At 45.2% G+C, this 12,326-nt stretch overlaps 1 protein-coding gene across 2 annotated transcripts in view; it reads right to left on the reverse strand.

Moving 5' to 3' along the window:
- mospd2 (motile sperm domain containing 2) overlaps nt 1-12,242 on the reverse strand; it is a 94,985-nt gene extending 82,743 nt beyond the window's left edge. For both annotated transcript variants that reach the window (XM_041211037.1, XM_041211038.1), the window contains exons 1-2: nt 12,187-12,242; nt 12,048-12,105 (exon numbers count right to left, since the gene is read on the reverse strand). In XM_041211037.1, coding sequence (XP_041066971.1) covers nt 12,048-12,105; nt 12,187-12,192 — 64 coding nt within the window. In that variant the 5' untranslated portion in view covers nt 12,193-12,242. The remainder of the gene's footprint in view (nt 1-12,047; nt 12,106-12,186) is intronic.
- Nucleotides 12,243-12,326: the final 84 nt, after the last annotated feature.

A 12,326-nucleotide genomic window follows, 5' to 3' on the forward strand; every position in this document is an offset into this window, starting at 1 on the left:
CATTCTAATGCAGATTATAATGACAAATCATTGCAATGGTCTGATAAGTTGAGAATCAAACTCATTTCAAAGGGATTTATACAGGTTTTAGGAAGCCAACTAAGAACAATGTCCTAGCTTGATCACCAAGTACAGTAACTTTCTATGAATAGACTATTTGCCAATAGTGAAAACCCTGTCAGCACAAGGCTTAAACATGCCTCACGGAGATATGGAATTCTTAGCAGAGGAGAGAGAGAAATCCACATGAAGCCTGAAATATTAAAAACGTTTATTATTTTCCTGTAATGTCTCATTTGTAACACTGGGTGGTACTCCAACAAACATCCAAGTTTGCCACTCAGTTTCCCAGTACAGTCTGCTTCTCTTAATTGAGAGACTTTGCTGTAATTACCTGATCATTCGATTTGGCCTCATTAAATTTCAATTTTGCAGTGTTACTTAAGTTACTTCATTCCAATTATTAGATAATTAAATTTTAAGCACAAAAATGGATTATCAGGAACATGTGGTAATGACTGGAAAGTTAAGCTTCAAATGAAATCCTAACTGATCCCAAGTGAAAATGAAAAAGGTTACCTCATTCAAATGACAAATGGAGAAAAAACAAGTAATGCTGACACTTGCAGCTAACTAGGACATTGACTCTAAAGTTTGGATCAATAACTGACTACATCATGGTTCAGCGAGATTCAGAAATGTTTTAACCTTGAACTTTTTCTAAGCATTCTGCTAATGTGAAGGCTCAACATAAATGCAAACACAGTTGAGAAAAAACATTGCTCACACTAAAACATAAATTAAACTAGCAAAAGTTTGAAATCAAAGGTCAATCCATTCAATTAAAAAAGAACTGACCAATTGTTGTCAATATGAAGAGGTCTCTTTAAGGTTCCAACATAAGGTCAGAAGTCGGAACCTTTGCTGGTGATTGCAGCGTTCAGTACCGTTCACAACTCCTCAGATACTGAAGCAGTCTGTGCTTGAATGCAGCAAGATCAGGACAACATTCAGATTTGAACAGATATGTGGCAAGTAACATTTGCGCTACACAAGTGCCAGGCTATTTCAATATCCAACAAAGGAGGGTGTAACCAATACCATCAACATTCAATGGCATACCATTGCCGAATACCCATCAACATCCATGGGATAATTAGTAACCAGAAGCTTAGCTGGACCAGCCAAATAAATACTGAGGCCACAAGAGCAGGTCAGGACTGGGAATTTTATGGTGAGTAACTTGGCTCCCGACTCCCCAAAGTCTATCCACTGGCTACAAGGCACGAGTCAGGAGTGCAATAGAATATCATACTCTCCACTTGCTTAGATGCGTGCAGCACTAACAACTCTAAAGAAACTCGACACCATCCGTGATAAAGGAGCTCATCTGGTCGGCACTCCAACCACAACCTTAAATTTTTCATTCGCTCCACCACGAGCGCACAGTAGCAGCAGTGTGTACCGTCCACAAGATACACTGCAGCAACTTGCCAAGCCTCCTTTGACAGCCACCTACAAAGGGCAGCACATTCATGGGAACACCAACACCTGCAAGTCCCCTCCGACCCACACACTATCCTGACTTGGAACTATGTCGCCATTCCTTTACTGTCGCTGGGTCAGAAACCTGGAACGCCCTCCCCAACAGCACTGTGGGTGTACCTACACCATATGGATTTGAGAAGCTAAAGAATGTGGCTCACCACCACCTTCTCAAGGGCAATTAGGGATGGGCAACAAATGCTAGTCTTGCCAGCAGCAGTCACATCCCATGAAGGAATTTTTAAAAATCTCTCCATTATAAGCTTCAAAAGGGACATGGCGACTTTTTTGAGAATTTTCACAAAAGGACCAGTGGTAAGGTATGAAGTTTGTACTATACTTAAAATCTGAAATATCTTTACTAATTAGAACAGACTATCTTTGCAATAATTTAACTGGAAAGGCAGTTAAAATCCTCCTTAATGTTGGGGTTTGCTGGTCGCAGCACTTATGCAGCATTTGGCAAACTTCCAACAGAAACACACTGCACAACTCCCTCCCCACTTCAGCTTTCAATGTTAATGCCAAACAGCTTGCCATGAGAGTCAAAGGTAGCCAGAAAAACATAGCTGCCAGCAGGCACAGTGGCTAATGTGTTCCTGCCCACATTGTCACAAGCAATCATCAGCTTGTACAGATCTTCCCAAGGTAGCAGCAGTAGCAAACATGTCACAAGCATTAACTTAAGAACAGCACATGCAGCAATTTTGGAGTGTATTTACATTGAAACATTGCCCATAGAGGTTAGAGCGCAATATAAATTGAGGTTGGGCCTGTTTCTGGAAGCAACAAATAAGAGGTTCATGGTTTTCATTCCAGTTTTTGGGAGAAAAGTATAATTGGGAAAGAAAAGTGTTTGTTGCTGATTAGAATGAAGTCACAAATAATTACAATGAAGTCACTAACAAAACCACTCAAGTTTGTACCACAGGAGACCATATGGCCCTATATGCCTGTGGCTCTTCTTTGCTAAACCAACACAAAACTAATCCATTGCCCAATTCTCTTTGCTTAAAATTCATATCCAATTGCCCCCTTTAAAACAGGCAGTTGTTTCTTACCTAAATTACTCCCATATGCCAAAGCATTCCTTAAGCATCAAACCCTCAAGTGTCTACTAACCCTTCTCCTCATTTATATTAAAGGCCAGCTGCGGGGCCTAGCTTCACTCCCTCGGCCCCCACCATTAACTTAATTTTCTTTTTTCCTTGAAAATTATGAGAAAACAAGTAAACAAAGTAAGAAAAGATGGTGACAATCTTCAAATATTCTATCCTAACATGTACTGCACTAGCTTCCCAACAACCCAAGCTAACTTACCAGGTAACGAGCGACTGTTAGCTTGCAGTACTTAGATATTCGGTACATCAGCACAGGAGATAGAACAAGAGCACAGTAGTGCAGGAATTGAAATGCCCAGACCTTGAGCTCAAATCCCAACCTGGCAAGCTGGCCAGTCTAGTTTAAGAAATCTGATCATTCGTGGTTAGCATAACAAAAAGTTGCTGGATTGTTGTAGAGAATCGACTAGGCCACTCCCAACTTGTAGACAGGGCTAAAACAGAATTACCTGGAAAAACTCAGCAGGTCTGGCAGCATCGGCGGAGAAGAAAAGAGTTGACGTTTCGAGTCCTCATGACCCTTCAACAGAACTGTAGACAGGGCTGTTCCTGGGTAAATATCCTGCATATAACTATATTGCCTATTAGAGACACCATGGTGCAGCGGTTATGTTATTGGGCTAGTAACCTAGAGACCTGGACTAATAATTCAGAGAACTAGAGTTCTAATCCCATCATGGCAGTTTTAAGAATCTGTCTTCAATTTAGACAATCACTAAAAGTGACCATTAAACTTCTGGATTGTCATAAAAATTTTATAGATTCACTAATGTCCTTGCAAGGAACAAAACATCTTGCCATTACTCAGCTTGATTTATCTCAGATTCCAGTCCCATACTTAAAGTGGCCCAGCAAATTGATCAGTCATATAAATCCACTAGAAGCATTTTGGGAAACAACTCACCACCTTCTCAGGGAAACTAGAGTGAAAAATCAATGTTGGCTAACCAGCAATGTCTGCACCCCATGGCTTCAATTTATTTAAAAATGAAATAGTATACCACCAGGAATCCTCAGAGCCCTACAAACCCCAAAGGCGATATTACATTATAAAAAGAGAAAGAAACATGCTACAAAGTTATTTACATTTCAACTTATCCAGCTAGTTGGGGAAAATCTCTTATTTCGCTTCTAATTATGACCGAAACATAAATAACAATTATTATAGTCCTAAGTGATGTGATATTATCACTGCAGGATTCGCACAATCAAGCCAGACTTCAATACAATCCTGTCCTTTTAACCATTAAGAGAGAATGTCAGTGTCAAAGTGGAATTCATGAAGCACTTGAGCTTTATTTTTGTGGCTTATAACATAATCTGAACTCCTGGCATGAACTGCAGTCTTATTATTCATTCCCACATCAATACTACATGACTTAATTCCAAAACCTTTCAATCAAGGCAACTCTACAGCCAAATATGAGAATTACGTATTCATATTTTGCCTCTTAAATTACCTCATTTAGAGGTGTACTCTGTTATATTGCAGTGGTCATGCTGTTGTGGTGTAGGTTCAAAACTAGGTTCCCTCCATTTGATGATAATGTGAAATCTTCTACACTTCAGCTTTGCTTTAGGATACCTAAAACAATCCTTCACCCTTTACCAATGCCTATCAATTGTCTGACTTTGAAAATAATCCTTGCCGAGAGAAATCACTTTATAGCTTGGTAACACGGCATAAAGGGCTAAATTGCCAGGACGTTAATGTTGCATTAACTTGGCTTGTCTTCACATTTAGAAATCTGACGGGTGATCTAATAGAGGTCTTTAAAATTATAAAAAGTGATTCAATAGGGCAGATGCAGAGAAACTATTTCCTCTGTTGGGAAATCCGTAATCCACAGGCACAATCTTAAAATCAGAGCTAGACCATTTAAGAATGAGATGATCAGAAAGAATTTCACATACTAAAGATGGTGGAAATCTGAAACGTTTTCCTTCAAAATTCTGTGGATGCTAAGTCAATTGAAATTTTAAAGTCTGAGATTCAACACATTTTTGTTCGACAAGGGATATGATTGAAGGCGAGTAAATGGAGTTGCTGTGCATATCAGGCATTATCTGACTGAATGGCAGAACAGGCTCAAGGGTCTGAATTGACTACTCCTGTTCCATGCTTCCTGGCAGCATTGAAGTCAAGTCAAAAGCTATTGTGCTTTACATTTACTGTTGGATTCTTTGGTATTTTCCAGCAACTCCATTTTTTTTCATTAAGTAATCAAAGATGTGCTACATCAAGTGGATGGCTGAAGAATTAGTTCCCAAATGGTGATCCTGACAATCAGAAGTAGTTGACAATGAAATTGATTTTTAAAATTGTTCAGACAAAATAAAAGTTTTAGTGGCTGTTATTACAGGATCTAGTTCCTTTAAGATTTTTAAAGCAAGTGTCTATGTCAGGTATATATTTTTTATTCTGGTCTAATTTCAGAAAATCTCAGCAGAAACTGAAGGAAACACATTAAGCCTGCAATAAAGACAGACAAACTGACTCCTGCAACAGATGCACTGCACTTCAAGGATGTCACTGTTTGTTGAATTTCAGTGCAGCCACTCAACATTTGGTCAGAGAACTTTCAAATATCAAGAGGTTAAAAAGCAAGACGGGCATAATGCCCAATGCCCACAGCCAAGGTAATGAAACTTCACATGATTTCCTTCTTCTCTTTGGCCTTCAGTCAATTTGTTGCTCAATGTGTCTGCAGACCTAAATTTTTATGTCTGTAGCAAAGTGAATTTTTCTCCAGGATTTTCTTTTTTAAATTTGTAATATTTCTGTGTCTCTAGCATGAGTACGTTAGGAGTTAAGATCCAAAGCAGCTTTTCAGCAAATGTTATTAGCCCCGATTTTGTGGTCAGTAACAAAGCAAGGACTACTGGCTGCAAAGAAAGCTGCCCACGAAGATTTAACAATCTCTGTGGCATGTCTTTTTCCTATCCCGGCAGCAGTTTAAATCTGGTACCAAGTCAACAGGATGCCTTGATGTGCAGAAGCAGTTATATCATCAAGCAGGTAAGCAGTATTCACACAAAGCAATCTGGAAGTTAAAAGCATACAAAATCCCAATTTAAAAATTTTCAGACCGTGAAATAAATGATCATGGATTGATTTAGAATCTTAAAAAGTCATTTATTATGGAAAATTTGACATTCCGCAAATATAAAATTAGCTTTTCAGGGCCCGTGAGGGTGTTTCGCAGTAATTATGAAATTAGTACATTGAGATGTAACTGGGTTTTTAAACAATCAACAAGGTGCAACTTTTCAAATGTTTTTACAGAGGCACTAAAAGCATTAGGATAGAAATTCTCCTCAATTTAATTGACTTCCCTTTTATTGCACTCAGGGACTGTCTCAACAGCACACCTTCTGGAGAATAGAATCACTGACAGCAACGTCTATATCTCTTATTCTACATGCGCACAGACTACAGAAGTTGCTCTCAGTTTCAGTGGCGTGATGACAGCAAATGCTGATGGTTTCAACATCACTGGCGCCACAAAATCTGGAGCTTAGTTCAAAATAGATGGCTCTTTGTGGTAAATCTCAAGAAGTGGATTTTTTTGACTCACACAATGGAGGTCTGAGATAAAATCAAATTACAACATCAAACATTTTTTTGGCATTGCTAGATATGTTGTAATATCCTAAAAAAGAGTACCAGAGTACAAACCTAAGAAAATATCTAGCATAAGTCAAGACTGTGACAGATTTGCTAATGCACAAATAAATGCAGAAATTAAATACAAGGACTTGTTTTACACTCATCCCACACTGGTCAGAATTGTGGTTCCAAACAAAAAGTAAACAGTTCTGCAGAGATATCAAAGCAACATACATAATATACTCCCAACATTTCCATCTGATACTGATTACAATTGTAAACATTATATTGTTTGCTCACCAGTGCTGATGGAATGTGTATATATAAGAAATTAATTATTAATTGGTTACTCACCCCTTTGACTGAAAATTTACTTTGTTTGACACTCACCTTCTAACAATTGAATAGCAATTACTTAGCAATGTTAAATTCCTTAGAAATATAAACACAAAATCTGAATCTTAGATTATAAAATTAACTTGTCACTAATAAACTAATGTAGGGAGAAGATAGCAGCAATATCTCATCACAAGAGCTCGCCAACCAACAAAATTAATTGTAAGCATCACAAACTCCATTGTTACAAATTTGATTCGGGTTCAGTGGCATCAGTAGCTCCTGTAAGTGGATCCCACAGCCCCTATATAGTCGATTCACACTACTCTGCATGTATTTATATGATAGCATAACACAGGGTTATGACAATAGGCGCTTCATGAGATTTAAAGCAGTTATGCCCACGCTGCCACCACTCCAATATTTCAAAGGCAGGCTGAGAAAACAACTGAAAAGGTCAGACAAAACTTGATTTTTCACAGCTGGTAACCATACAGTGCACCAGTCACGATCGGACTCACTGAATTTAATCAGTGAAATTTGGCTTCCCATAAAATCAATAATATGAGCTACAATATCAAATGTGTCAGTTGGTAGTACCCTCAGCTGCATCAGAAGGTTCTGGGTTCAAGTCTCACTCTAGAGACTCGAAACACACAATAAAAAACTAGGCTAACGTTCCATGCAGCACTGCAGGAGATGCCAAACTGAGACCCCATCGGCCCTCTCTGGTGGGCGTAAAAGGTCCCATGGCACTATTTTGAAGAACAGGGTCTAGGGTCCTGGCCAATATTTATTTCTCAATCAACATTGCAAAAACGGATTATCTGGTCATTATCACACTGATGTTTGAGAGCTTGCTGTATACAATTGGCTGCCGTGTGGCATACATTACATTAGCTACACTTTAAAAGCACTTCATTAGTTGTGAAACACTTGGGATGCCCCAAGGTTGTGAAAGGTGATACATAAATGCAAGTCTTTCTTACAAATAATGATCATACGAATTTCCACATGTTAGCTGATCTTTTATCTTGACTTAAACAAAATAACAATATAGTTTCCTATGTACTAAACCTAAACCAAGCAAAAGCTTGCCCTCAAGTTTTATCTGCTTTTTCAAAGGAAGTTAACTGCGTTTGCTGGGCCTAACTTGAGTGCTTGCCCCGAAATTCATGTTCACAAATAGAGAGAAAATCTATGTCAAACACCCTGCCAAGCATCCAGAGCCAGATACTTCCTAACAGTGGACATTAGTAGTTTATTATTTACAGTCTATGGAGAAACAACTTCAAGGCCTTATTTGTTAGCATTTTATAAAAATATAAAAATACAACTGTTAAAATGCTACTCTTCCTCTAAATTCTCTATAGAAAAAGTTAAAGAATCTAAAAATGTGGCAAAGCATGAAAAAGACCATCTTTTAGCCATAATTCCAACAGTCTATGAATTGAGCAAAGAAATCTGCATTTACCTAGCTTTCAAAACCTCAGTACTTCCCAAGGTACTCTCTAGCCAATTAAGTACTTTTGAAGCATAGCCATGGTTCTAGTAGCTACAACCAATTACAGCACAGCAATTACCCCACAAACAAAATAAATTGTCAAGCTCTCTGTTTAGCTCTTCTTCAAATAGTGCCATGGGACCTTTCACGTTCACCTGAGCAGACAGATGGGGCCTCAGCTTAACATCTCATGCTAAAGACAGTACCCTTGACAATGAATAACTCCGTTGTGACTGCACTGTAGTATCAGGCTAGATTATGCATATAAATGTCTGGGGCGGAACTTGAACACAACCCTTGACTCAACTCAAAACTGTACCTTTTTTTTTGCCAATAATCGACCCTTCCTTTCCTAAATTCAACTAAATTGTTCCACACTCCAAGGGTATCAGCAACCTTTAAATAATCTGTCTAGGTGGCTATTCATCATGTTAAAAGCTTTTACAGGTCTGACTAGATATGTCCTCAGACTCAGCACCACCAATCACTCTCATAAGCAGGCAGAAACCACCTGGAGTGTGTTATTACCGTGCAATATCTAGTTAAACGAAAAACGAAAGCATAACTGAGGAAATGCAACATGAGATTAGAAAGAAAGCACACAACAGTGCAGAATCAGAAAGGGAGATTGCGAGTTAGGTGACTGGAAGTTGTATATAATGTGGAAGAAAGCCCTGACCAATTTGTGAACAGGAATGAACAGAATTTTCAAACCAATGTTTTGGGGAATGATGAGCCAGCTGAACTTGATAGGATAAGTGAGGTGGGCCTGATTTGGGTTAGAACTCAAGCAACAAATTCTGGAGCTATAGTTTGTGTAGGGCGCAGATCAGAATAAAGGTGAAGTAGAACTTGGAAATGTGGATGAAGCTTTCAGCAGCAGTAGGGAAGGGTATTGGCTAAAGACTGAAAGGTGGAATAGGTGGTCTTGATACAATGGAAATGGGATTTGAAACCTCACCTCACGTTGAAACAGGACAGAGGTCATCCACTGCCACACGGAGCTAGAGCAAGCTGCCAGAGTGCTGGGTGGGATGTAGAGCTAGGATGTGCAGTGCACAATAAGCCTCTGTAGCATACAAGTCAATAACCAATGGAATGTTAGAAGCCCATATGCACATGACCACTACCATCCAGAAGAACAAGGGCAACAGATAGATGGGAATACCACCCCTTGGAAGTTCCCCTCCAAGCCACTCACCATCCTGACATGGAAATATATCACCATTCTTTCACTGTCACTGGGTCAAAATCCTGGAACTCCCTTCCTAAGAGCACTGAGTATACCTACACCACATGGACTGCAGGGGTTCAAGAAGGAAACTCAACCCAACCTTCTAAAGGGCAACAAGGGATAGGCAATAAATGCTGGCCTAGTGAAGCCCACATCCTGTGAATGAATAAAAAAAACACACTACACTAGCCCATATACGACAGGTATGGTTTGTCGCAGACCCCTGACTTGATGTGCGCTAATGCTTCATCCTGAACCAGTTTTCTCGGCAGTTTCTTTTCCTGTGGTGGTTTGCCATTGTTTTCCACTCTCTGGAGCAGGGCAAGGAGATAGGACCTTCACTCACCCTCACACCCACCCCCACTTACCGCCACTTACCCTCACCCCCACCGTCACCATCACATCCACCCCCACTTACCCTCACCGCCACTTACCTCACCCCCCCACCCCCCACCCACCTCACTCACCCCCCCCACTTACCTCACTCACCCCCCCACTTACCTCACTCACCCCCCCCACCCCCCACTTACCTCACTCACGCCCCCCACCCCCCACTTACCTCACTCACCCCCCCCACCCCCCATTAACCTCACTCACCCCCCCCCACCCCCCACTTACCTCACTCACCCCCCCCACCCCCCACTTACCTCACTCACCCCCCCCCACCCCCCACTTACCTCACTCACCCCCCCCCACCCCCCACTTACCTCACTCACCCCCCCCCACTTACCTCACTCACCCCCCCCCACCCCCCACTTACCTCACTCACCCCCCCCCACCCCCCACTTACCTCACTCACCCCCCCCCACCCCCCACTTACCTCACACCCCCCCCCACCCCCCACTTACCTCACACCCCCCCCACCCCCCACTTACCTCACACCCCCCCCACCCCCCACTTACCTCACTCACCCCCCCCCACCCCCACTTACCTCACTCACCCCCCCCACCCCCCACTTACCTCACTCACCCCCCCCACCCCCCACTTACCTCACTCACCCCCCCCACCCCCAACTTACCTCACTCACCCCCCCCCACCCCCCACTTACCTCACTCACCCCCCCCCACCCCCCACTTACCTCACTCACCCCCCCCCCACCCCCCACTTACCTCACTCACCCCCCCCCACCCCCCACTTACCTCACTCACCCCCCCCCCACCCCCCACTTACCTCACTCACCCCCCCACCCCCCACTTACCTCACTCACCCCCCCACCCCCCACTTACCTCACTCACCCCCCCCACCCCCCACTTACCTCACTCACCCCCCCCACCCCCCACTTACCTCACTCACCCCCCCCACCCCCCACTTACCTCACTCACCCCCCCCACCCCCAACTTACCTCACTCACCCCCCCACCCCCCACTTACCTCACTCACCCCCCCACCCCCCACTTACCTCACTCACCCCCCCACCCCCCACTTACCTCACTCACCCCCCCCCCACCCCCCACTTACCTCACTCACCCCCCCCACCCCCCACTTACCTCACTCACCCCCCCCACCCCCCACTTACCTCACTCACCCCCCCCCACCCCCCACTTACCTCACTCACCCCCCCCCCACCCCCCACTTACCTCACTCACCCCCCCCCACCCCCCACTTACCTCACTCACCCCCCCCCACCCCCCACTTACCTCACTCACCCCCCCCCACCCCCCACTTACCTCACTCACCCCCCCCCACCCCCCACTTACCTCACTCACCCCCCCCACCCCCCACTTACCTCACTCACCCCCCCACCCCCCACTTACCTCACTCACCCCCCCCACCCCCCACTTACCTCACTCACCCCCCCCACCCCCCACTTACCTCACTCACCCCCCCCACCCCCCACTTACCTCACTCACCCCCCCCACCCCCCACTTACCTCACTCACCCCCCCCACCCCCCACTTACCTCACTCACCCCCCCCCCACCCCCCACTTACCTCACTCACCCCCCCCCACCCCCCACTTACCTCACTCACCCCCCCCCCACCCCCCACTTACCTCACTCACCCCCCCCCCACCCCTCACTTACCTCACTCACCCCCCCCACCCCCCACTTACCTCACTCACCCCCCCCCACCCCCCACTTACCTCACCCTCACACCCCACCCCCCACTTACCTCACTCACCCCCCCCACCCCCCACTTACCTCACTCACCCCCCCCCACCCCCACTTACCTCACTCACCCCCCCCACCCCCCACTTACCTCACTCACCCCCCCCACCCCCCACTTACCTCACTCACCCCCCCCCACCCCCCACTTACCTCACTCACCCCCCCCCACCCCCCACTTACCTCACTCACCCCCCCCACCCCCCACTTACCTCACTCACCCCCCCCCACCCCCCACTTACCTCACCCTCACACCCCACCCCCCACTTACCTCACTCACCCCCCCCCACCCCCCACTTACCTCCCCCCACCCCCCACTTACCTCACTCACCCTCACACCCCACCCCCCACTTACCTCACTCACCCTCACACCCCACCCCCCACTTACCTCACCCTCACACCCCGGGGCTGGGGGTTGGGGTAAGTGGCGGTGGATGCGAGAGTGAGTGGGGGTGAGGGTCAGCCTAGCTGGCGGTGGAGCGGTGCAGAGGGCGGGCAGGCCTCCGGCCAATTTGCTCGGACCGGAGCCCAACGTCTTCCGTCCAACTCGCCCCTCCCCCCCCCCAATCAACATGAGCGCAGCCGACAACCGTACCTTGTAAATATTCGCTGGTGAAACGCTGCCTCGTCTCATCTATTAACTTCTTTCTCTCCTGCAAAAGAAAACACACAAGAGGCACTTATTGTCTGAGCCGCTCCCCCCCGCCCCACGAAGGTTGCCGAGCTCCGCTTACCTCCATCACACTGACAGCGGCGGCTGGACCCAGCCGGTCACGTGACCCTGCTAACCTCTCACCCCGGCCTGACCTCTCACCCTCCCTCATCCGGACACCTTTATTCACACACGAATATTACAAATAAACCGTTACCAATA

Source organism: Carcharodon carcharias, chromosome 18 (assembly GCF_017639515.1).
Source record: "Carcharodon carcharias isolate sCarCar2 chromosome 18, sCarCar2.pri, whole genome shotgun sequence".
Classification (NCBI taxonomy): domain Eukaryota; kingdom Metazoa; phylum Chordata; class Chondrichthyes; order Lamniformes; family Lamnidae; genus Carcharodon; species Carcharodon carcharias.